The 27,889-nt window shown below is 44.1% G+C and overlaps 1 protein-coding gene across 2 annotated transcripts in view; it reads right to left on the bottom strand.

The window, feature by feature from the left end:
• The window catches only part of LOC137436529 (sodium- and chloride-dependent creatine transporter 1), an 83,045-nt gene that overhangs the window by 41,683 nt on the left and 13,473 nt on the right, over positions 1 to 27,889 (bottom strand). For both annotated transcript variants that reach the window (XR_013624931.1, XM_068130394.2), the window contains exons 2-5: positions 14,563 to 14,694; positions 14,043 to 14,307; positions 6,502 to 6,634; positions 5,270 to 5,404 (exon numbers count right to left, since the gene is read on the bottom strand). Coding sequence is in view for 1 of the 2 variants with exons in the window: in XM_068130394.2 (XP_067986495.1) it covers positions 5,270 to 5,404; positions 6,502 to 6,634; positions 14,043 to 14,307; positions 14,563 to 14,694 (665 nt within the window). In the remaining variant the exon portion in view is untranslated. The remainder of the gene's footprint in view (positions 1 to 5,269; positions 5,405 to 6,501; positions 6,635 to 14,042; positions 14,308 to 14,562; positions 14,695 to 27,889) is intronic.

Raw genomic sequence — 27,889 nt, 5'->3', positions numbered from 1 at the left:
TTGCCACCTTTTAGAAGTTGTTAGAAATAATTAGATTTCAAGCAGGTGATTCTCCTTTACTTTCGTGGTGTTGTGTATAGAAGGTACGCTAGAAGGGGCGTGGCCAATAGGAGGCCAACATATACCAACATAAAACAACAACCAATAGGAGGCCAATAGCCAACATTTTGCTAAAGTATGCCGGAGCTCAAAACACATTCACGAAGTGACTGTACTAGACGTGAATGTGTTAAGTGTAGACAATAGGACTCGAGATGCTGATAAGATCATGTGCACTGTCCATGTTACTGCTGCTGGGGAAGAGCCCATGGACATTTAACTAATGTTAGATACAGGCTCGGCAGTATCGATACTTCCTGAATCTGTCTACAGGCAATGTTTCAATAATGTGTCATTGACTGAGCCAAAACTACACCTGGTTAGCTACCTGAGAAACCCGATTCCTGTGGTGGTTGCATGCATGCCGATGTGACTTCAGAGAATCACTGTGCACCTGCTGAATTCTACATAGTGCGGAGCGGCACTGCCATTCTGGGCAGAGACCTGGTTGCTGCACTCGACATGAAATTGCTGAATGGTAGCATCACCTCTACCACCCAAAACAGGGCAAATCGAACTCCAGTCGCAAATGTTACAGGTGACAGCAAGGACGACACCCTGGGCTGTGCAAAGGGGTTTATTCATCTCGTTAAAATACGACCCAATGTGACTCCAGTCCAGCAAAAGCTGCGCTGCTTGCCTTTTTCTATGAGAGATGCTGTTTCTCAGGAGTTGAAAAAGCTCGTTACATTGGATGTAATTGAGCCAATTGAATCCTCAGAGTGGGTTTCACCAATTGTAGTGACAATGAAGAAAAATGGAGGGATTCGTCTGTGTGTGGATTTAAGAGAACCAAATACATCGGTGGTGATTGACGGATATCCTCTTCCGCATATGGAGGAGATGTTTGCCGAGCTGCGAGGCAGCACACTTTTCTCCACACTGGATCTGCAAAGTGCGTACCACCAGGTTGTATTGCATGAGCACAGCAGGGACCTCACTGCCTTCATTACGCATGAGGGACTGTTTCGCTACAAACGAATCCCTTACGGGCTCGCTTCAGCACGCAGTTGTTTCCAGAGAATGATGTCTGACATTTAAAAAAAACCAGCCCGGAGCTCGGTGTTATGGAGACGATGTAATCGTTTTTGGAGGGACTCCCGAAGCACATGATAAAAACCTCAGAGAGGTACTACAACGTATCGATGCAGCTGGGCTGAAACTGAACCTTTCAAAATGCCACTTCAGACAGACGGAGTTGTCATTTTTAGGACATGTGGTGTCACACGCAGGACTGAAACCTGACCCTGCTCATGTTGTTGCGGTGTCACAAGCATCCCGACCGAAAGACGTGCAGAGTTTGCGCTCTTTTCTCGGACTCACGTCATGGTATGCAAAATTCATCCCTAACTATGCATCAGTCGTGGAACCTCTGAGAGAATTACTACAGGGACCATCCGCCTTCTCCTGGTCAGTCAAGGCACAGCAAAGTTTTGACTCAGTTAAAGAACTGATTGTCAGTCGTCCAGCTCTCGCTCTTTTTGATGCAGAGCTATACACCATAGTGACAACTGATGCCTCTGATTATGGTCTTGGGGCGGTCCTGATGCAAATCCATGCTGACAAAACAGAGAAAACCATTGCATTTGCATCCCGAACGCTAACTGAATCGGAAAGAAAATATTCCACTGGGGAAAAGGAAGCACTTGGATGCGTGTGGGTGACAGAGAAGTGGAGGACTTATCTCTGGGGCAGACATTTCACATTGTGCACTGATCACAGTCCTCTCACTACACTGCTTTCCACAAAAGGATTGGGAATAGCTGGAATGCGCGTGTCCAGATGGTCCGCACGGCTGTAATGTAACAGCTGATTGCATGTCTCACCTGCCACTGCCGACTTCAGAGCCAAGCCTGGAGGAGTGGAGGATGATGTTGAGGTTGTCGCGCCGGCTGAATAATTCAAAACTGCCTGTATTTCCTGCCCTGTTCAAGCAAAGCTGCGGGAAATGCTTACAAAGCGCTGGCCGAAAACGTCGAAAGGCCTGGATCCTGATCTCCTTCCTTACTTCAGATTGCAACGTGAACTGTCATTACAAGAGGACTGTGTGATGAGAGGTACTCACCGCCTTCTTGTCCCGGATGCACTACAACCACATTTCATCAAATTAGCGCATAACACTCACCAGGGCATAGTGAGGACAAATCAGCGGGTAAGGAATCTGTACTGGTGGCTGGGAATGGACGCGCACGTAGAGTCCGCAATCAAAGCTTGCATTACTTGTCAGCAGCATGACAAGACAGCTGTGACACACGCATCACCACTGCAGCTGGTTCCTTATCCTGACGCAGCTTGGGAGAAACTGGCAATCGACATATTGGGGCCCTTCGATTCTGCACCACTGGACTATCGTTTTGCTATCACACTCATCGATTACTTTAGCAAATGGCCAGAAATTGCCTTCACCTCCCAGGTCACTTCCACTACAGTGATCAAGTTCCTGTCATCTGTCTTCAGCAGAGAAAGTAACCCAAAAGAGTTGATATCCGACAATGGTTCACAATTCACCTCTCGGGAATTTGAAACCTTTCTGAAAGACAGAGACATTACACACAGAAAGTCAGCAGTCTACTACCCGCAAGCGAATGGAGAAATAGAACGATTCAATCGAAGCTTAAAAGAAAGCTTGCTCACTGCTAACATCGAGGGAAAAGACTGGAAAACATTTACAACGGACTTTCTTCAAACATACCGGGTAACCCGACATGCCACAACACAGCGATCACCTGCTGAATTGCTTCATGGGAGAGAGATGCACACCAAGCTGCATGTATCTGGGGTTACAGATGCCAAAGGCCAACACACCGTCACGCAAAGACACAGCTCTCACAGTACAAGAGAAGCAGAACAAGCAAAAGGCGTACACCGCCAAACGGCGGGGGACAAAGGATGTGAACTTTGAATGTGGCTCCTTCGTCCGAGTGAGGAAACCTGGCATCCTCCGAAAGGGACAATCTAAATTTTCAACGCCTCTCCAAGTTATGGAGCGAAGAGGATCTCACTTGTACAAACTGTCCGATCGATGGATCTGGATTGCTTCTCATTTAGCAACTGCCTGCCAAGGGAATGAAAGAGACGATACCGAGCAACCACTCCTTCCTGGCATCACCGCACCACCAGCTCAAGACACATCAGAATCTGTGCCGGTCGGCCGGGATGCCAGAGTTCGCAGACCTCCAGTCTGGACATGACATTATGTGATGATGTCATCTAAAGTTCTTCGAGAGTAAGAAAAAGAAGCCATGATAAACTGTTGCATGTCTATTATTACTTGTTTTATGGTTAATCCACGCTGTGGCATCACTACATTTCATCTTCTAGTTAACTATATATATATATATATATATATATATATATATATATATATATATATATATATATATATATATATATATATATATATATATATATACATATATATATATATATATATATTGTTGGTCACTGAGTTATGGTATGCATGTGGTTAAAGAAAGGGGAACATGTGGTGCTGTGCATAGAAGGTATGCTAGGGGGGGCGTGGCCAATAGGAGGTGGAGTTCTGGGTAGAGGATGCAGCATGGAGAGGATTGGAACGGGACGTGCGTCTGATGTTGGATTGAATAAAACAGTTGGACCTTACTGAATTCTTTATTCTGGAGTACGTTACGACACAACAACTTTGGAATTGAACTCATCTGTTGTGAGTTGCAAGTGCATGCAATATAAAAATCACTCATTCAATCGGTTTGAATAGAGAAAAGGAGTCATTCTGCTGCTTTGTGTAACTGTGTGTACCGCAATGAGCATTGAGAAAAAAAAAAGAAAAAACAGAGAATTGTCTGAGGACGTCAGACACAATATTGCAGCCAAGGATGGACAATCTCAAGGCTACAAGTCCATCTCCAGAGACCTTGATGTTCCTGTGTCAACAGTACACAATATTATCAGGAAGTTTAAGGCCCATAGCACTGTAGCCAACCTTCCTGGACGTGGCCGCACGAGAAAACTTGATCGAAGATTGCAGGGAAGGATTGTTCAAATGGTGGAGAAAGCATCTCGATCAACTGCCAACCAGATTCAAGTTCATCTTCAGACACAAGGTATGACAGTTTCAACTCGCACCATCCATTGCCAACTCAATGAAAGGGGGTTCTATGGTAGGGGACCGAGTAGGACCCCACTGCTGAGAAAGCCCGACTGGAGTTCGTCAAACACACCTGAAAAAGCCAAAATCCTTCTGGGAGAATGTCTTGTGGACAGATGAGACCAAATTAGAGCTTTTTGGTAAAGCACATCATCTCTACATTTACAGAAAACAAAATGAAGCCTTCAAAGAAAAGAACACCTTCCCTACAGTCAAACATGGAGGAGGTTCAGTGATGTTTTGGAGTTGCTGTGCTGCCTCTGGCACTGGGTGCCTTGAATGTGTGCATGGCATCATCAAATCAGGAGATTACCAAGGCATTTTGGAGCACAATGTTCAACCCAGTGTCAGAAAGCTGGGTCTCCGTCGAAGGTCATGGGTCTTGCAGCAGGACAATGACCCCAAACACATTTCAAAAAGCACCCAGAAATGGTTCAAGACAAAACGCTGGACTGTTCTGAAGTGGCCAGCAATGAGTCCAAATCTAAATCCCATTGAACACCCATGGAGAGATCTGAAAACAGCAGTTGAGAGAAGGCACCCTTCAAATCTGGGAGAACTGGAGCAGTTTGCACAAGAAGAGTGGGCCTAACTGCCAGTCGAGAGGTGGAGGAAGCTCATTCATGGCTATAGGAAGCGTTTGACTACAGTTATTTTGTCCAAAGGCTGTGCTACCAAATATTAGGTCTCGGGTGTCAATAATTTTGTCAATGCCATTTCTTTTTATTTTTCTGATTTTAAAGTGTATACTAAGTTCTGTTTAAAAAACAAAGGCTCTGTAATATTCAGAGTGAAATAAAGAATTGTGAAAACCAAATACTTTTGTCAATTTCAACTTCATTTTCGAGAAAATTGCAAGTTATTTGAAAAAAGTGCAAGGGTGCAAATATTTTTGGCCATGACTGTATATATACATATGTATATATATATATTTATTTATGTATATATATGTATATATAAATATATATATACATATATATGTGGAGTCCATTTCTTTGTATTTTGAGGAAAATATCAGAATAAAGGACAAGTTCTTTTACCCACCTGGGGATTAGCTAGTTTGGTCCAATCTGGCTGCAGAAAGTAGAGAACACCTTGGTAAGCACCAGGAAGTGTCAAGCCTCGTACAAGCAAAATGATGAGGATAACATAGGGAAATGTGGCTGTGAAGTACACCACCTGGCACAGGGAAGGTGTTCAGGCAAAAGCAAATGTGTGTGGTGCAGGTATAGAAGCTCCACCGCATTGGGGTAAATAAAGTATTCGGAGATGATGAATTAAGGAAATATCACCTTGCGGGTGGAAATCAATGTGCAAATAAATAAACAATACACTGATTGGTTCATCACCATTTTAGAACTGCAGTACAATATTTTGTCAACAAAGGAAAAAAGATCAACCGATAATTTTCGACATAGGGTGGCAATCAAGTGAGGAATGAGCAGCTGTTCACTACTTCTTAAATTTTACTCTGGCCAATATGCCAATAACTTTGGCTTCCCTGTCCTAAAACGTTACCCAGAGTTGGCTTAGGAAGGCCCAACATGACGGAAACCTAATGAATTTTCATATTTTTGTACGATTGTTTAATTTGGGGTTGTTGATATAAGAACTGGTGGGATATCTTAATGGTATTTGCCCTCGCCTGTGAGCTGTCTAGCCTCAGTTCGAATCTCTGCCCAGCTATAAACTGCCACCCTGATATTTAGCATGCAGAGCAAATCATTGTGTGTGCTGTCATTCAGATTCAGAACTTGACATCCCATCTGCTGACATTAGTCCATAAGCGTTAAACATTCCATGGTGTTCTTCTCGAAGAGTACGCGAGCTATCGCCCCCACCACCATGGCAAAATTCCAAATTCCTGCTCTAACTCCAAGCTGGAAGGCAGCCCAGTATAACCTTTTGGTGTTATTGCCAATAAACTACTTCAGCAGTCCTGACCTGTCTTCAGCGCAGAATAGCATAATAAAATTTAAAAACATCACAATTCTCAATGCAAACATATTTTAAATAATTGATTGGTGAAGAATGCAGCGGGGACTTGCATGTCGACCATCCCACTATTTACCAATGCCAAATAAAAGAATCTTCAACAATCTGTCAATAGTGGTACCTGTAAGGATTTTCCTACCAGCTATTCAAAGCATCTGTGTGATCATACCAGCTGATATTTTGTCTTGAGAGAGAAAGAGAGAGAGAGAGTACATTGGTAGATGGGTACATTGCCATCATGCATACTTATTCGTCACACTTCCTTAAAAAAAAAATTCCACCTTCCCAGTTGATTTGATTCCTTTCCAGACACAGAAGTAAATGAGCAGCCATACAGCGATAAGACAGAGGAGTAACTCCCAGCGCAGCGAGCCGGGTTGGTCGAGTCCGCCCGAGATATGCAACACTTTTCTCCTGTAGACGCAATGCAGACAGTTTGGTGTTATTATTATTCTCATTACTACTATTTTGTATGCAGCCTGTGGCTACTGGTTGCATCATTGCTGGGGGAGCAGCTGTTCTGCTGATGCACTCTCCCATTTCCAGTAAGCTGGTACTCATTTTGCCTACCTCGGAAGGATGACAGGCTGAGTTAACCCACCTGGTTATATTTAACGGCACGACAGGTGCTCAAACTCAAGACCCTAAGATATTAAGCCAGCCACCTTAACCGTTAAGCCAACACCAGGCTTAGTTTGGTGTTCGACATATATGATCTCTATGTCGCAGTTAAATATTGTCCCTGCTAACATTTGCCTAAGACCAATAAATTATTGAATGCAAACCAAACATGAACAATAACGTCTTTGCAATTGGTGTACTGCTAAATAAATACAAATAAAAAGTCAAGTCTGATAGGCAGAGATTACATGATAAAAGATGATCAATGCACCAATCAGCAGGTGTTAACAGCTGTGAGGTTCTGACCAAGGTTACCCCACAGCGCCCACATCTCATCTATTCGAGATGAATGAAAAGCTTGTGTTTCTTAAATTTCAAATGTGGGTGATTCTTTTCCACCTAGTCTGGAGGACTCCACTATCCCAACTGGGTTCGCTAGTCGAGTCCGCGGTCTGACGTGCACCACTAGGCCCAAGAAAGATGCTCGGAGAAATTGAAGAGATTCAATATGTATAACATTGCATCATGATCTCACATCTCATCTTAATATTTTGCAACCTCTCCCTTCTGCCCAAAAACAAACGGACACAAAAAACATATGATCAAGAGAGTGGGAGACAAGATGGGGAGAGAGACGGAAGCACACAAGTACAACAGTAGAGAACAGGGAGATCGGGAGATCTGTGGGAGGGAGAGGGCTTGGGGGGAGGAGGCATGGGGGGTGGGGAGGGGGTGGGTTGGGAGGGGTATAAAACACATGGACACTGCTTGGACTTCAAGGAAAGAAGTCGGTATTTCAAAACAGTTGATCTGGCGTGAATTAACAAGGGTAAAAAAATCAAGGTTTTGAATGGGGGAAGATAAGAGATGGTGGTGAACAGCTGTTTTAAAGACCTGGAGGGAGGAGTGGGATTGAAGTGAGTGGGAGAGTTTGTTCCAGAGGCGGGAGTAAAGGGGAATAAAAGAGTGAAGGTGAGCAGAGAGTCTTGATTTTGGCAGTTTCACAAGAAGAGGGTTATGGCAGATCTTGTGCATCCTGTAGGAATATTTGGCGGACAGAGCACAGACAGAGCTGGGGGAGCAAGGCCGGAGAGGAGTCGGTAGAAGACAGAAAGGCCACCAACCTGCCTGTGGTGAGTGAGTGAAAGGCCCTCGGAGTTAGCTTCATCACGGGAGATTCCAATGATTCTGAAAGCTTTGGTTTAAACAGCATGAAGACGAGCTAGGTGTGAGGCAGGGGCACCAGCCCAGACGGGAGAGCAGTATTCCATTGAGCTGCGGATAAAAGCCTTGTATGTGGTGAGGAGCTCACGTGTGCCAAAGAAGGACTTCGCTCGACGGAGGATAACCAGTCGGCGACTGGCTTTGGAGGCCAGATTTGAAATGTGGTTTTCCCAGGAAAGATCATGGCAGATAGTGAGACCCAAAAGCTTGAGTGACAGAACTTCTTGGAGAGGATTGTTCAGAAAGTGTATGGGAGGGTTGTCCAGTCGATCTTTTCGGAGAGACATAATTAGAGTGTGACATTTGTCAGGATTGAAAGACATGTTCCACTTGTTTGACCAGTCTGTGATTTTGTCCAGGTCTGCAGAGAGTGAGGAGGCTGCAGACTGCCGATCTCAGGGATGAGGTATGGAGCAGCAGAGAGTGGAGTCATCAGCAAAGAGATAGACAGGATTTTCCAGAGAGTCGGAGAGATCATTGATGAAGACCAGAAAAAGCACAGGGCGCAGAAAACTACCTTGGGGAACTCCAGCCTGAACAGGAAGGGGGAGATGAGAGAAATCCATTCACGGCAACACGTTGACTACGACCAGAGAGGAAGTCCGCAAGCCATGCGTGGAGATTTCCATGGATTTTTTTTCCATGGATTTCCATGTCTTTGCGATGAATAGGCAGGAATGCGACGGCACCATAAACAAATTCCAAGTTCCTGCCCTAACCATTCCCCCCTGGCCCAATTGAAATTGCAAAAGGATATACTCCCAAGGGGGTCGCTAAGCCCCTTGCATGGGCAAGTGGATTAGTAGTAGGAGTATTGTTCCGATCCTAAACCCTCGGGCATGATGCAGGGAGCTCAGCTTCAAATTCCTCATGCAATATGTTTTCTAATGTCCTTATAATTCATGTAAAAATATACATTGACCTGGACTTGTTTCTGCGTCCACCATGTGATTTATCTACAAGCTAAACTCCAAACCTTCGAATAACATTGATTCCAAAATGCATAATAGTAGGTACTATGTGGCCTACATGGTGATCTTTATACAAGGAAAGGATAACTAAAGCAACAAACGTCTTACCTTCACTTTTCGGATGAACTAACACTCCAATGTAAATTTATATTCAAGGAACAGCAATTCGTGGTGCCCACTGTGTTACGCAGGGAATGAATGTCAGTCGCACATTCAATGCACAACAGGATAAAATATTGCTTTCTGCATCCTCTTCCCTTTGTTCAGACTATGACGAAACCACAAGCTGGTCAAACACTTGGAATATATCTTTCAATCCAGACAAATCTCACACTCTCACTATCTCTCTCCGAAAGGACCATCTGGCAAACCCTCCTATCTACTTTTTTAAATAATCCTCATGAGAAAGTTCAGTCATTCATAACTCCTGGGTTTCACTATCAGCCATGATCTTTCTTGGGCAAACAACATTTCAAGGTTGGCCTCCAAAGCCAGCCACCGACTGGGCATCCTCCGTTGTACAAAGTCCTTCCTTGGCACACCTGAATTCTGATCCACCTGCACGGCCTTGGAGTACTGCTCTCCCCTCTGCACTGGCTGCCCTGCCTCACACCTTGCTCAGCTTGTCCCATGGAAACCGAGGCTTTCAAGATCATTGGAATCTTCCACGATGAAGCTTAGTGTATGGGTCTATCACTTTGCCATTGCAGACAAGTCTATGGTCTCTTTGTTTTCTACAGCCTCCTTTCTGGTCTTGCATCCTGTGCTCTTTCCGTGCTTTGTCTCTCCCCTGGGTTTCTGTAGGAGTCACACGATCCACCATCAACCTTTTTCTGGTGAAACTACATAAATCCAGGATCACTGCTCACCTACACTCATTTATTCCTCTTTTTCCCACCTGTCGAACCAACTTCCACATTATCTTCAATCTCATTCTTCCCTCCAGGTCTTCAAGACAACTGTTCACCACCTTTTCAGATTGTCCCCAAAACAAAACCATGATCTTTTCTCCCCTTGTTAAGCACCATACTACCTCCGAGTTGCTACCATATCTGCTTGCAGTTCTCCAAGTAAGAAACCAATACTACAGCATAAAATTGTGGCTTGGCCTTGCTCAATGGTTGGGACTGAACTTTGTGAGTGACATAGTGACACCCTGCTCATCATGTGAGACTACTACAGTAATGTCGTCGAAGTAGCCGGCGGCACTTCGGTTACTACACATAGCTCAAGGAAATGGTTGTGACATTTGGTATACCCAACATCCTCATGTAACATAATTGTACACAATCCATATCAGCAGAATTTGCAGATTTGACATGACACGGGGATTTCAACACGTGACATCACCAACTCATTACTCTCAGTCCAATGTCAAAGTTGAGAACGCCGTCAAGACCATCAAATAACTTCACATAAACATAGAGTTTGGTCAGTCAGAATTTTTAGTTCTATGAGAATGGTGCAACAAACCGAGTGAAGGTATTGGCCCAAGCCCTGCACAAAAAGTTATGGGTTGTTGGTGCAAGACACTACTTCCTATAGCTAGAACACTCCTGCAGCTGCGCTATTCGACTGAGGAGGGTACTTGTGGCCTTGTTGGCATGAATCAACATTAGCAACATTACAACATGCATGAATAACCACTACAAGCAATACACTGTTGTTGGTGGTGGTGTTGTTGTTTAGCCCCAGACAGTTCTCTCGAAGAGGCTCACAGCACGGAGACAGCCAATCAAATTTCCCAGGAGAGACCCAGAGATCCCCCATATCAAAGATGGTATATCCCCACTTAAGGAGAGAGACAGAGACAGAGACAGAGACAAGAGAGAGAGAGAGAGAGAGAGAGAGAGAGAGAGAGAGAGAGAGAGAGATAAAGAGATAAACAGACAGACAGACAGACAGGAAGCAGAGAAGAATGGGGACGATTTGGCCCCCGACTTGCATTGGGGGTACAACGACCACGAAGAGGCATCCCCACAAAGAGGCAGTCTACACAATAGTTGCATACACCTTATTGAAACAGTGTGGATGAAACTCCCTGGCCAGAGTACTTGGAGTGCTGGTACATGTACAAGAGTGGTAGGTCCTAGAAGCTACAGCATCCAAGTCTGAGCCTCATCATTCTGCAGGAGATGCCGTCAGTAAATTTACGCTGATGAGCTAACTGTAGGCGAAACATCTGAGATTCAGCATTTTCTGAAACGCAGGCCCCTGGTTGTTCTCTGAAGTGCCCATGGTCTCCAAATTAAGCACCCACACATGCAACACCAGAACCCCATGGTGGTTAGACACCATTCACAGATCTGGGAGGCAGCACAAGCCTTCAGCTCGATTGAAGTACTATGTTATGCCATAGAGCTACTGGGTTATGTCCTGTTGTTGACTATGTGTGTACCATACACATTTAAAACAATGTTGGTTCCAGATCATTGAGAATAGAAAATGTAAGAGCTTCAACTCCCCCAACATTCATGTGCGATGATTTCAACCACTCCCTGTGGTGTACATTGAAGTCTCCTAAATAGAGGAATTCTGCTTGAGGGTGATCGGATGTCATGGTCTCATGGCAGGAATTAAGATAGTCAAAGAAATCTGTGAAGTTTGTAGAGTTGGGAGAGCAGTAAGTGAAACAGAGAAAAATAGTGATGGTCGGGAGACAAACCTTAAGCCAGATGACATCAAAGTTTGGAGATTCGAGGTCCACAAGGCGTACAGCAGGAGTGTTGATGTTGGAGTAGACACACACTCCTCCTTTGAAGCGGATTCGTGAGTGAAGGTTGTAGTTTGAAATGTTAAAGTAGTTAAGAAGAACGTTGTGTGACAATTGGGTCTCTGAGAGAAGCAATATATTAGGAGAGTAACTTGCAAGATGATGTTCAACAGAGGAAAGATTTGAAGAAAGACCACGAATGGTGGTGAAATGAATTGAAAAAGAGTCACGTTCATTCAACAGGCAAGGGTCTTGGGAGGGACCGATACTACTACTGCCTGAGCCCCCCCTCTCGTTGGTAGCAGAGACAGGCAGGTACCAGAGATTCTTCGCACCCCATAATGCCAGGAACTAGGGGCCATTCACTTTTTAGACTTTTTCATATTTAGTTGGACAACGTGAGGAAATGAGAGGAAAGAGAAGTAAAGAGAGAATGTAAAGGTGAGGAGTGAAAATGAGTAAGAAAAGTGTTTGAGGAAAAGTTTATGATGTTTGTTTGCACGAGAGAGAGATTAAAGATAGCCCGGTAGCTATAGTTTGAGTGAGACAGAAAGAAAATTCAGCAATCCAGACATGGAGAGTGTAAGATGGTTCCGGGCACCACTTTAACGCTCCTAAGTCCAAACGGTAGTACCACTGAGCGGTTGCTGCCTACAACCTACTACCTAAGAAACCGGTCCAACTGGATGAGTGTTTTTTTGGAGACACCATCTCCTTACTGGACGGCCGTTGGCTCCCAGAGGGAGCTCATCCGCCCTTTGACAGGTATTGTTTCTAGTCCTGTGGAACGTGATGTGGAACGCCATTTTGTACAAGTGATTTCCGGTGAACTGCCCCTTGGTTGGCAATATTCTGGCTGGCTTGGGACATGCTCCTGTTTCTCCTGCATGCATTTGAACTTCTGAATGAAATGGTGATACTCAAAGAGCAAGAGGACTCGTTTTAATTATCCAAGCAGTATCGACAACTCTCGACATTATTATTATTATTATTATTTTTTTTTTTTGTATACATAATCGAGGCTCGTGAAAGAGCTAACATTTATCACACAAACAAATCAAACAGACAAACAAACAAACAAAGTGTATAAAAAGGGGAGCGGTAGACAAAATGGGGAGAGAAGGGGAAGCACATAAACACAACATTTGTGAGGGACATCGGGAATGTGTGGGAGGGAGAGGGCTTGGGGGGAGGTGGCGTGGGAAGGGGGGGTGGGAGAAGTATAAACACAAGGACACCAAGGACTTCCAGGAAAGAGGTTGGTATTTCAAAAAAGAGGCTTTGGGGTGAAATTAGCGGTGGTAGAAGAGATCAAGGTTTTGGATGGGGGAAGACAAGAGATGGTGGTGAACAGCTGTTTTAAAGACCTGGAGGGAGGAGTGGGATTGAAGGGAGTGGGGGAGTTTGTTCCAGAGGCGGGAGAAAAGAGGAATGAAGGAGTGAAGGTGAGCAGAGAGTCTTGATTTTGGCAGTTTAACCATAAGAGGGTTGCAGGCAGATCTTGTGCGACCTGCAGGAATATTTGGAGGACAGAGCCCAGAGAGAGCTGGGGGAGCAAGGCCGGAGAGGAGGCGGTAGAAGACAGAAAGGCCACCAACCTGCCTGCGGTGAGTGAGTGAAAGGCCCTCGGAGTTAGCTTCATCACGGGAGATTCCAATGATTCTGAAAGCTTTGGTTTCAACAGCGTTAAGACGAGCTAGGTGTGAGGCAGGAGCACCAGCCCAGAGGGGAGAGCAGTATTCCATTGAGCTGCGGACGAAAGCCTTGTATGTGGTGAAGAGCTCAGGTGTGCCAAGGAAGGACTTCGCACGACGGAGGATGCCCAGTCGGCGACTGGCTTTGGAGGCCAGATTTGAAATGTGGTTTTCCCAGGAAAGATCATGGCAGATAGTGAGACCCAAAAGCTTGAGTGAAAGAACTTCTTGGAGAGGATTATTCAGAAAGTGGATGGGAGGGTTGTCCCGTCGGTCTTTTCGGAGAGACATCGTAAGAGAGTGAGATTTGTCAGGATTGAAAGACATGTTCCACTTGTTTGCCCAGTCAATGATTTTGTCCAGGTCTGCAGAGAGTGAGGAGGCTGCAGACTGCCGATCTGAGGGATGAGGAATGGAGTGGCAGAGAACTTATCATTTTGGATAAACTTATTTATTTACAAAATAATAGAGTTTGCAGTGCATCAATCATTTATGGTTATAAAAAAAACATGTAATATAAAATTCCTTTCTGATAGTAAGTGATAAGAGGGCATAAAAACGTTATACATGGAGGAAGTTTAACGGAACAACAAACTTACTCCCAAAATTCTACGACTGGTGAAGTTTGGCTGTCCGATGAATTGCAGTGCCAATCGGACGCATTGAAGGCGGTGCCTGAAGTGCTGGAACAGTTTTGTGTGCCAAAATGTTCACTGCAGTTTAACGTATTCCAAGAGTTGCCACACGTAGCCCAAGGTAGTGGTGAAGTGAACGAGTGGACCAGGTAGTAAAGACCCCAAGCCAGTACCATGATGTAGTAGCAATTGCAGAAGAAGACAATCACCAAAGACGAAATGCCAATCCCTTCAAACAGGTTGGAAAAGTTAGTGACTTGCATTCGATATGCTGACCACCACCTTATCTCTACCCAGCACTAATCCCTGTCTTAATCCACGATTTGATCTTTTCCTGTTTAATTGCTTTAAATGCTCATGAGTTTTTTTTACTAATAAAAGTTAACCTTCAATATCCCTGCACAGTATTGTATTTGTATTAAAGTAGGTGAATCCGCAGTTTGGATATACACAAGGGCCGACTGAACATGCAGGTGGCACTTACCCTGAAAAAGTGGCGATATCTTCCATGCGCCAATACTTGCTTGTTTCATGAACTGGCCCAGCGAAATCTCCAAGAAGAACACAGGAATGCCTCCCAGAATGGAAATGATCACGTAAGGAATGAGAAAGACACCTGGACAGGACAAATGGGCATATTGTCTGCAAAAGTACTTGTTAACAATGTCTACACTCAACCAATAAGAGTGCATGCAAACAACAACCCCTCACTTCTGCTCCACATAGCCCGCCACCACTCATTCTCTACGTCACCCACACCACGTTCTCCCGATCCCATGTCCACTCTTCATGCCATCCTCTCCCCCCTCCTTACCGGCACACCCCTCTCAACACTCTCTCAAAATGAGCCCCATCTACATCCCCTTGCCCCAACCCCACATCACCTTGCTCCTACTCACTCTCAGGAGAGCCAGAAAACATTTGTCCAAACTGAAGGCTGAAGTCTTGAAACCTGTCTCCTTCAAATACCAGGTGGTACCTTGTCAAATCTGTCTCAGGTCTATGTAGCCCTTCATGCCTTCGCTCTCTTCAAATAGAACCATAGCCAACTCTGATTGTGAGAAAGCTGAGTGCAACATTGGTTATGGAGCTGTTGTGTAGCAAAGTTCGGGAAAACTGTTCCCTATGAGTTGTGCGAGCAGGCAGCTGATAAATCGAGAGAACTACTCAACAACTATCGGGAAGGAAGGAATCAATCACGATTGCGCGGAACTTTTTTTTTAGGGGTGATGCTCATGAAACACTGAAACAGTAAGGCAGAACTGACAGTGAGGCAAACAACAAGCAAATTAATGGAAAAGAAAAGAGAGGAAACATTGGAAGTAGCCAGTAAGATCGTTGTGTTTAGAAAGGTTAATCCTGGTATTAATTTGGAATTGGTCACTGGCTTTGACACCAATACATATTTTTATTGCGGACCCTAGGCATTGAAAAAGTACATATATGGAACAAATAGTTTCAAATGGAGCACGCCGCTGCCATTAGAGCATTTATATTGCATCAGATGTGGCAATAAATGTGAATTGCCACTCCAGGCTTGCCGGCTGGATGACAGAAGACGCCATTTGCATTTTCGCTCTCTCCATCCCATGCGGGCACAGCAACTTGCTAGTGAGGGTAATAAAGGGCATGGGTCAAAATTGTGGATGACCAGAGATGCCAGTGCACTGTTTGCTAGAAGACCTGACAGAAGAGAAGAGGGGGTGGCATAGCCTCTGGAAGGCAGTTACACATACGGAAGAAGCAAGAAACTAAAGAGTTGTTTGTAGACAGATGTTTGAAGCCTAATCAAGAGGTGCAACTGGAAGAAAACATGCATCCTTGAGTAAATAGGTAGAGTCGGATGACTGAGCTGTTAGAGTTAGGGGAACTAGAATGGCACTCAGTGGAATGCATACCTCTGCTAGGTTGACTGTTTACATTTTGTATCCCACTGACAGGCCGGATCTGCATCCAGACCTGAACCAAAATCTATTCGGCTTGTCCTTGTCATCTCGCCAACTCATCCACCAAGTTTTGCACGAATCCGTCCACAACTATTTGAAATATCATACTATATATCGTTTTTGGCCCGATCTCTCAATAGTGAAGAATCACTTTTTTTATTCTAGTATCCAGATCCGGATTCGGATCTTTACCAAAATCTAATCAATTTGTCCTCGTCACCAACCCAACCTGTCCAACAAATTTCGTACAAATCTGTCCATAACTTTTTGAGATATCCTGCTGCAGACAGACACATAGACAGACAGACAGACAAACAGGGTTGAATGCATAACCTCTGTCAACCTTCGTTGGCGAGGGGCAGGGGGGGGGGGGGTGACAATATCGGAAAATACACGGTAAAATACGGAAAGACTACCAACCTGTATAAGGAAAATGTTTCTCAATGATAGAACCATGACACAGGTGATGTTTCGGCAAAGGAATACAAAATGTTGGGGCAGATTAATAGAGCAATATTGTTTTACTGTTCTTTCCAATTCGAAAATGTTTATTGAATTGATGAGGATTTTTTCTGTATGCAAAGTCAAGGATCGTGGAAGAGCTTAAACACACACTAGATAAGGATGTAACAAAACAAAAAGAACTGTAGAAAGAGGGGGGAAACACCAACATCAGGATTGGGGGACAAAATAAAGGGAGACTTGGACAAATAAGAAATGTGGGGATGAACGAAGGGTAGAGGACAATGTACGGGATGGAAAATATGGGTATGGAAGCAAACTCACCGAAGGAAAAACCGGAAATTTGGAAAAGAGGTGGGCTTGGGGGGGGGGGGAGGTGTGGCGACTCAAGTCTGTGACTAGGACTTGAGTCACAAAATTGTGTGACTTGCGACACGACTCGGACTTGACAAAATTGACTTGAGACTGAGAATTGGTGTCTGCGGACTTGACTTACTTGTGACTTGAGTTTATGGTGACTTCTTCACAGTGTTCGGAAAATAATTGTTGAATAAACGTTGAAATAATTAAATAAATAATTGTTGAATAAACGTTTAAATTAATGAACAAATAATTGGTAAAAATAACTCAACTTCATCAATAATTGTAAGTTATATCACGACTAGTCTTTTAAAAAAGAAAACATAAAGCACAGACACCAATGAAGACACCAATATTAAAAGATACCAATTAAGTTAATAAGTTACATACATTGTAATGTACGTAATAAATATGCATGTAAATTATTGAAATCTCCTTAACCGTTTCACAATGAATGCTTTGGTTCTACGGGTAAACCATCTACATGTAAACTAGTATGGTAGCATTCCATATGTAGAGATGGGAAGGGAAGAAAATGGCCGCCCCATCCACTGTGTACAAAATAATATGCCTAAAACTACTACAGAGTGAAGCCAAAAGCTTTTAAAAGCCATACCTTTTGTTCGTGATCGTTTTCATAACTAACAATAATGAAATAGAGAACAGAATGCATCTCTAAATTACCAAATCTTGATTTCGCATAATTGCTGAATTCTTCATCCACCGAATGGTTGATAAATGTCATCCTGCCTAGCACAATAACGGCTGAAACCATTACAATGATTCCAACAGAAGGAAGCAACATTGTCTCTTGGACATTGCACCCATACTGTAACAAAAATTTAAAAAATAATCGGATTTAAAACCGCAACACACCACAACCTGTTGAGTGCCATTTCCGCATCTGAGGGTGCGGGATGGCAGGCAAGATGGGAGATTGTGGGACGAGGGGAGACTGGGAAGGTGTGAGATGGAGGGGGGTTGGGAGGGTTTGGGATGGAGGGTGAGATGGGAGGGTTTGGTATGGGAGGGAAAATGGGAGGGTGCAGGACGGGTTGAAGATGCGAGAGTGCGGGACAGGCGAAGATTTGGAGGATGTGGGATGTGGTTGGAAGGTTTCGATGACGTAGATTTATGTTCAAACCAATATGGCTGCCGAACCACGTAACTGATGACATCATCAATTTAATTCTCTCATACAATTTATGTGTAGATCATGCTCAAGAAATTTCAAACCGATTGGATCAAGCGTTTTGCTTGTTTAATAATGATGTCATAATGAAGGCAGCAATGACATCATCATGAATATATGTTGCTCCCAATGGGGAGTCCTTGACAATGAGCCATGTTTAACGTTTAACTTAGTTGGTTGTTGAATTCAGTTAGCTGATATGTAAATCCCATTCAAATTCAAAGTCAATCGGATGAAAAGTGAGGATTTTAAAAATTTGAAAAGGTTGTTGACCTTTGGCCTATATTGACCTTTTGGCCTAAGTTGACCTCAAAAATAGTTGGTGGTTGATTTCAGTTTGCTGATCTGAAAATCCTATTCCAATTTCAAGTCGATCAGATGATAACTGAGGATTTTAGAAATTTCAACAAAAGTGGTTGACCATGTGACCTATGATGCCTATGTTTGACACCTTTTGATGTCAAAAATAAATAGGATTTTGTCGGACCGCGAACTCGACCATTTGGTGAAGTTTCGTGAAGATTGGTTTAAAATTGTGACCTGCAGGCAAGTAAAAGTGAGCGGACAGACAAACACACACAAACACACACACACACACACACACACACACACACACACACACACACACACACACACACACACACACACAAACCGGAGTGATCAACATACTTGTCGAAATATTTTTTTGCCAAGTAACAAATAGACAAATGGTCCCAACATCCTCTCCTCTGGCAAGGGTAAGTATCCCAGGTGTATAATCACGATGTATTTTATATATGCATAAGCAGAACACGTGTTTTTGCTTCATATATGTAACACAGGTTATTTATATTACCTTTGTGACCGATAGCGGCAGTGATCTGTGGCATTATATACACCAGCCAAATAAAGGGATGAGCAAATTGTCTAATAAATGAAGGGTTTAGAATGTAATTTCGGTTTTAGCCTGACTTTTCAAGGCTGAATAGTGTGAAAATACAGAAGGTTATGTAATTGGTGTATGTAATTCAAGTAAAGGGATGAGCAGTTTGCCCAATGTTTGTTGCTATTACAGTTGTTGTTGTTTTGAAGATTGCGTCTGTTGAGGTAATGCGTGTGACGAAAGCCTAGTGTTGGTTTCATGGATAAGGTCCATATGTAGAGCATTTATATTGCATCATAATTCAGAAAGGCTTAAGATCTTAGGGTCTTAAGTTCGAGCTCCTGTCGTGCTGTTAACACCAGGTGGGATGATTCCACCTGACAACCTTCTGAGGTTGGCAAAATTATTACCAGCTTCCTGTAAACATTGGGCATGGCATCAACGGCACAGCTGCGCTCCCAGCAATGATGCCACCAGCTTCCACAGGCTGATTTGAAATAATAATAATAATAATAATAATAATAATAACTAGAACGCCACTCAGTAGATCGCATACTCCCATCGTGGGTGGCCGCTGCTGAGCCCTATCTTCAAATGGTAAAAAAATCCTTCAAAAAATTCCTGGATCCGGAATAATATCCTGAGCTTCACCAAAAACTAATCAATTCTTCCTTATTCCAAGGGCAATCATCCCACCAACTTTCATCCAAATCCGTTCAAAACCTTATCACCCATTATGGAATCGACTTTGTTCACGGCATTTAAAAATCAGGGGTTTGCCCCCCATTATAGGTACAGTTGGACCCCGCTTTTCACAGGGGATACGTTCCTGGAAAATCCGTGAACAGCAAAACTCGCGAATAGGGGGGCATTGTTTCAATGGAAAAAGGTGTGATAGGTTCCTCAGTCGTGAAAATCCGCAAATAGAGAGGACAAAACCATGAAAGGGCGAGGCAAAATCCACGAATGGTGACGCAAATCCCAAGAATGTTGACGATAATCCATGAAGGTCAATGAACGTCCTGGAAATGGCGAGACAAAACCTGCGAATGTCGGCAATAATCCACGAATGTCGATGAAAATCCGCGAATGAATGCTGTGCCGTTGTTTCAATGGGGAAAAGGGAGATAGCTAATTGCACTAATAGATACTGTGGAGTGTTTCCTTTTGTACAGTAACTCGCAGGGATGACATGTTATGCAACTGGTGGGATATCCCACAAAACATTGTTTACCTGTGAACAGTGGAATATCACGTGAGGATATTCACAATGTGAATGACGGGATATCCTACGAAAGCCGTGAACCGTGGATCACGGCCACGAATAGGGAAAAAAAAACCCCGCAATTTCATGGAACATGCCGCGAATAGAAAACAAAACCCACGATTTCGTGGAACACGCTGAAAATAGGAAAAAACCCCCACGATTTCGTGGAACACGTCGCGAATAGGAACCCCCCCCCCCCCCGGAATTTCGTGGAACACGCCGTGAATAGGAAAAAAACCCCCGCAATTTCGTGGAACATGCCGCCAATAGGAAAAAAAAACCCACGATTTTGTGGAACATGCCGTGAATAGAAAAAAAAACTGGGCGATTTTTTGGAACACGCCACAAATAGGAAACCCCCCCCCCCCCCCCGCAATTTAGTGGAACACACCGCGAGTAGAAAAAAACCCTGATATTTCGTGGATCACGCTGCGAATAGGAAAAAAAACCCCCACAATTTGGTGGAACATGCCGCGAATAGGAAAAAACCCCGCAATTTTGCGGAACACGCCGCAAATACAAAAAAAACCCCACGATTTCGTGGAACATGCCGCGAATAGGAAACACCCCCCCCTCCCCCCCTGCAATTTGGTGGAACACGCCGTGAATAGGAAAAAAAAACCCCACAATCTTGTGGAACATGCCGCGAATAGAAAAAAAAACTGGGCGATTTTGTGGAACACGCCACAAATAGGGAAAAAAACCCCGCAATTTAGTGGAACACGCCGCTTGCGAATAGAAAGAAAACCCCACCATTTTGTGGAACACTCCGCAAATAGGAATAAAACCCCGCGATTTCATGGAACACGCCGTGGATCACGGCCACGAATAGGGAAAATTTGGTGGAACACGCAATATCAATAGAAAAAAAACCCCACGATTTCATGGAACACGCCGCAAATAGGAAAACCCCCCGCAATTTCGTGGAACACGCCACAAATAGAAAAAAAAACCCCCACGATTTCGTGGAACACGCCGCAAATCGGAAAAAACCCCACAATTTCGTGGAACACGCTGCGAATGGGAAAAACCCCCACGATTTCGTGGAACATGCCACGAATAGAAAACAAAACCCACAATTTTGTGGAACACGCTGCAAATAGGAAAAAAACCCCGCGATTTCGGGGAACATGCCGCGAATAGAAAACAAAACCCACAATTTAGTGGAACACACTGCAAATAGGAAAAATAACCCCCACAATTTCGTGGAACACACCGTGAATACGAAAAAAACCCCCGCGATTTCGTGGAACATGCCGCGAATAGAAAACAAAACCCCGCAATTTCGTGGAACACGCCACGAATAGAAAAAACCCCATGATTTCATGAAAAATACCGCAAATAGGAAAAAACCCCACGATTTTGTGGAACACGCCGCGAATAGGAAAAAAATCCCCACGATTTCATGGAACACGCCGTGAATAGGTAAAAAAAACCCCGCAATTTTGTGGAACAAGCCGCAAATAGGAAAAACCCCGCGATTTTGTGGAACATGCCATGAATAGAAAACAAAACCCACGATTTCGTGGAACACGCCGCTAATAGAAAAAAACCCCGTGATTTTGTGGAACACGCCACAAATAGGAAACCCCGCCCCCCCCTCCCCCGCAATTTAGTGGAACACGCCGCAAATAAGAAAAAAACCCTGCTATTTCGTGGATCACACCACAAATAGGAAACAAACCCCACAATTTCGTGGAACACGCCGCCAATAGGAAAAAAAACCCCCGTGATTTCGTGAAACATGCCGCGAATAGAAAAAACCCCCGGAATTTTGTGGAAAACGCCACAAATAGGAACCCCCCCCCCCCCAATTTAGTGGATCACGCTGTGAATAGAAAAAAAAAACCCCGCAATTTGATGGAACTCGCTGTGAATAGAAAAACCCCCCCGCGATTTCGTGGACCACACCGTGAATAGGAAAAGAAAACCCGCGATTTGGTGGAATACACCGCGAATATGAAAAAAAAACCCGCGATTTGGTGGAATACACCGCGAATAGGAAAAAAAACCCCGCGATTTTGTAGAACATGCCGCGAATAGAAAAAATACCGCGAATTTGCGGGACACTTTTCCATGAATAGAGAAACAGGTCGTATTCTATCACCCGCGAATACGCGGAACCCCCGCAATTTCGTGGAACACGCTGTGAATAGAAAAATAGCAGAACCACGAATAGCGGGGTCCAACTGTATTCACTTTCTTCTCTGTTGCATATTTTGTGGGTCATCCATGCCTACCAGTGGTTCCCTGGTTCCACCAGGTGAGCCCAGGGGAAATTGCCCCTATTTTTAATTATTCTCCGTATTTTCTTAATGAAGTTTTCTTGAAAATTTGATGACAAAAACTCAAATGGTAAAAAGCTCATGGCATGGACAGACATGGACACACACAGAGGCGATTGCAAAACCCCGTCTCCTGCTTCACAGGGGACGAGTTAATTAGGTTGTGGTGTCTCAGAATCGTATTATACTGTAATATGATTCGAGAAATTTCTGTTTGTGTTTGTTTGTGCATTTGCTTCATTTATATGAACTCCTGAACTGCTGGACGGAATGAGTTGAAAAATGTTGGTTGTACTCATGGGATTCCCGGGAGGGTTTTAGGTTCTTTAAAAGAATCATAATCCCGAGAGTTCAGGATAGGGGAGGACCCCAACTCTCTCCATGTAAATGTGTATCTTATTGCACCGCATGATGGGAGTGGGGTCATTGAACATGACCAACTACACCTTGGATATGACCTGGGCCCCTGTTTATAACCCCAATCAGTCTGAGCATATCTGTCCGTTTTGTACATAATTTCTGTATCTCCCTGAAAGTACTCATACAGTAAGTCCCTCAAAGCCCCGAAGGCTATATAACCATACTCATATGCAACCATATACAAATTGTGTACGCTTGTACATAATTCTACATACACATAGCAAGTCTGTCTACACTTCCATTTCTGCCACATACGTGGCCTCTCGCAATGTGTTCAAGCACATTTCCCAATCCATAGTGGAGAAATGCAGTTTCATATATAGCGATATATAGCGTTTAAGCGCTATATATATATATATATATTTCAAGATATATAGCGTTTAAGCGCTATATATCTGGAGCCACAGGGAGTTCAGGTTGGGGGTAAGGACACCAATTCCCTCAATATGCTCCACTCCCGGTGGGACAAATTCTCCATCTGAAACCCATAGACATAATATAAGTGTGGGTATTAATGGATGGATTCTTTACTGATACCCTACAAATACCATTTCTCCTGCACCATGCATTGCTGTCTAAACTCCAGTAACTTTCACCTTTCACCCCAGTGCTGACATGCAAGGTATTCGTCATGGTACACAGATTGCCTGTTATGACCAAAGGTGATTCCGTAAATTATTGAATGTAAGTATCGGTTGAAGGTGTTGCATTTTTTTGGTATACAGTCGAGGCTCGTGGAAGAACTAGTACAGGGAACGAATATGAATATTGAATGATCGTTTTAAGGCCATTTTTCCCCGCTAGAGCGGGGGTTGGCCTTGCGGGCCCCATGACAATCATGGTTCCCTGTTTGAGGCAATGTTTTTATGGCCGGATGCCCTTCCTGACGCCAACCCTTGGTCGCCTCTTACGATGCGCAGGGATACGGTGTACCTATACTAAACCGGGGTACACACCGTGATCATTCATCCCAGCAAGCTGGTACTCAATTTGCCGACCTCGGAAGGATGACGGGCTGAGTCAACCCCCCTGGCATTAATTCAGCGATCGACCGGGATTCGAACCCAGGATCCGAGGATCCCAAGCCGGCACCCTAACCGCTAAGCCAACACCAGGTACAGGGAACGGAACACTTTTAAATGGAAAACCGTATCTCGAACAGCACGCAATATGAGATTATATTAGAGTCGCATTTTATGAATGTAGCGAATCATGTGAAATATGTCATGGGTTAGAATGTTCATGCGTTACAGATATGCCGCAAGACTTGGATATGCTGCAAAACCACCCCACACCAGAGCTCATTGCCAGAGACAAGTCTGCTTCTGTGATCCTCCAATGAGGCTCTGTGCCCAAATTCAATGCACAACAAAACTTTCTAAGACATTAAATCCGCAACCGATGGGTAAACCACAAAGTAAAAATAGAGCATCCATGTATGTCTATTTTAAAACGCGTTCTGCACCTAACTGTATATAGATACTTGCAAACGACAGCTGCCAAGTTGTATTCATTTCTAGGACGCACGTGAAAAAATTGGTGGAAGACTTGTCAAGGCAAATTAGAGTTTCCCTGGCGTTTATCAGTCATCTCCATCACTCTGATAGGATGGTGCAGAGGTATAGCGCACTTACCTTTGAGCTTCCTATAGTCTGGATTCCATTCCTAGGCCACTGGTTCGACTTTGCGGGCAAGCTGTTACATCAATGAGTGCGCCATTTGAAGGGTCTTTTAAGCCGACTATCTTGTCTACGTGAATTCACCTAAGGATGTCGAAGAGACCCCACTGCACCTTTCGAATAGAGTAACCCATTGTGTGACGGTGTCCTGAATTTTTTCTCTCAAATGAATGCTTCTGACTACTGCCAAGAAGAGCATTGGCAAACCACTCAATATTATCTCTGGATTTTTCATCATCATGGTGTCATTTTCAGAAAAGTGGCCATATTTTCCAAACACACTCCCCTGCCCCATTGCCCCAACCTCCACTTCACCCTTGTCTCTTCCCCCGTTTGTAGATTTGTTTTGACTTTTATTTCTGAAAGAGAATCATCTCGAGGTAATTTCTACATTGGGTATCACACCTTCTACTGTGATGTCTAAGGCAGAACCTTGCACATGTTTAAAACTATCCAATTTGTAGTGGAAAAAATAATTAATTGCAATGGGTGTTGGGTGATCAATTGATATTTAAAATTTTCATCATCCTTTGGCCTAGTCCACTAAAATTAATTGCACTTTGTATTTGGATAATGAGCCATCAAAAACTGCAATCTGTTCCATTAATTTAAATAATGACGTCACTGACATTTAAATTAATATACACTCAGAAGTTGTGGTTTTCTTTATTTTCCCATGTGTCCTGTGTGTTGTGGTCTTTATTGGTGGTTCAGTTGAATTTCATGGTAAATTCTCATTGTTGAGTGCTCAAATGATGATATCACATTACAGTGTTGTGGATATTCACTGGATGGTGGAGCAATATTTGGCCAAAGATTGAAATCTTTGTTACCTGTCTTTGCGTGATGTTATCATTTAGTAAGTGAGTCAAACAGCAAATAAGGGCGAAATCGAGGTTTTTATTGCAGCTTGACTTTGACACCATAGAGTTTTTTTAAATCAACTTCCAAAGCCTTAATCCGCAGCTTGAAGGAATACTGACTGTTCTCCATTTTGGGCCCTGCCTTCAAAATCATTGGAATCTCCTGCGGTGAACTTGAGTCTCTGGGTGTATCCATTTCACATTGCAGAGAGGTTAGCGGTCTTTCTTTTTTTTTACCTCCTCCTTTTTGGTCTTGCACCCTCTGCCTTTTCCGTGCCTCCCCCTTCCTTCTGGTCTACCGGTCGTACGGTCTTCTGGTAAAACCCCCTTCTGGAGAAACTCCGAAAATCCAGACTCACTGCTTACTGACACACATTCTTTTTTTCCCCCACCTGTGGAACCAACTTCCTCAGTATCTTTTTTTTTGTGTGTGTACAAGATCGAGGCTCGTGAAAGAGACAACATTAATCACACAGAAAGTCAAACCGACACATAAAACATATAATACATAAACATATAATAAGGGGAGCAGTAGACAAGATGGGGAGAGAGGGGGAAGGACACAAACACAACATTTGAGCGCAGGGACATTGAGAGATCTGTGGAAGGGAGAGGGCTTGGGGGGAGATGGGAGAGGTATAAAACATATGGACACTGCAAGGACTTCCAGGAAAGAAGTTGGAATTTCGAAAAAAGTGTATCTGGGGTGAATTAGCGGGGGGTAGAAAAGATCAAGGTTTTGGATGGGGGAAGATAAGAGATGGTGGTGAACAGCTGTTTTAAAGACCTGGAGGGAGGAGTGGGATTGAAGGGAGTGGGGGAGTTTGTTCCAGAGGTGGGAGAAAAGAGGAATGAAAGAGTGAAGGTGAGCAGAGAGCCTACATTTTGGCAGGTTTAACCATAAGAGGGTTGCAGGCAGATCTTGTGCGACCTGTAGGAATATTTTGGGGACAGAGCACAGAGAGAGCTGGGGGAGCAAGGCCGGAGAGGAGTCGGTAGAAGACAGAAAGACCACCAACCTGCCTGCGGTGAGTGAGTGAAAGGCCCTCGGAGTTAGCTTCATCACGAGAGATTCCAATGATTCTGAAAGCTTTGGTTTCAACAGCGTGAAGCCGAGCTAGGTGTGAGGCAGGAGCACCGGCCCAGGGGGGCAGAACTCTTCAATCCCATTCTTCCCTTTAGGGTTTCAAGACAGTTGTTCACCACCATCTAAAGTCACCACAATCCCCCACCACAACCATGATATTTTCTCCCCTCGTTATCCATCCCCAAGCCAACCTCTTTCCAGTTTTTCCTTCCACTTCTGTGATTGAGAGTTTGTGGCTAAATCCATTTGGTTCATCCCCAGTGTCCTGCTCTTGCTCTCATTATTCCCCACATTCCTTATCCATCTAAGTCTCCATCAATTTTGTCTCTCAACAAGGGAGATTACAATAATGTTAAGGATTTTTAAAGATTCCACAGAATCCAGTAGAGATTGATGTGATGCTGGGGTGCCAGCCCATACAGGAGAGCAGTACTCCACTGAGCTACAGACAAAGGACTTGTAGACTGTGAATAGCTCTGATTTTTCAAGGAAACACTTGGAACAGCGGAGGGTGCCCAGTTTTCATTGTAGGGCAGATTGGCTATATGATCAACCCAAGGGAGGTGATGGCTGATAGTGCGGTCAAGAAGTTCAAGAGATTGAACGTCTTCCAGTGGGTGATTATTGACATAGATAGTGGGTTGTTGTGATCATAATTATACAGCGACAAATTTAGACTTTACATTTTCTGGAATTCAACACTCCGTTGTTCGGCAATAAAGGCAGAGCTGAATAAATTGCATAACTCATTGTCGAATGTGACTGTCTTCCAAGAAAGATTTGATGCTATAAATCTGAACCCACACATCATGATGCGGGGAATCCTTGTTCATATGACGCACATCATACTTGTGTGTTCCCTGTTTACTCATATCCTTGAAATGCATGAAAATGTACACGAATGTCTACTAACGTTTTATCCTGCAAGGGGTTTATGAAAAGTTCCTCCCTGAGACTGACATCATTGTAAAAAATACTTGCAAAATAAATCCATCTATAGTACTGAAGGAGCCCGGGCTCCAGCATGAGACGGACAAAATGACGGGCAGGACACAAACTCGTCCGATAAGATATTTATTCTCAAAACCAACTCGGGAACACTGAAAAGCCCGTTTATCGGGCTGCATTATAAAGCACAACCAGAAACCGAAACCGAAACCGAAAGCCACGCCTCTCAAGCGAGGCGTGCTTCGGTGGTCACGTGACCAACAGGTGTAGCTGATTATACCCGCACGCGCGGCACGCTTTGGTGGTCACGTGACCAGCCACTCTGGCGCCGTGGTTCCCCGCCGGTGACGTCACCGGCTGGAGCAAGGAGATTCTGATGCTGGTCTTGCTTGGGGGACCCATGGGTCGCTACACACGCCCTCCCAGAATGGACTTGGTCC

Source organism: Myxine glutinosa, chromosome 11 (assembly GCF_964187855.1).
Source record: "Myxine glutinosa chromosome 11, kmMyxGlut1.1, whole genome shotgun sequence".
In the NCBI taxonomy this organism is placed as follows: Eukaryota; Metazoa; Chordata; class Myxini; order Myxiniformes; family Myxinidae; genus Myxine; species Myxine glutinosa.
Note: the sequence above shows the minus strand (reverse complement) of the source record. Positions and strands in the feature narration are given on the sequence as shown.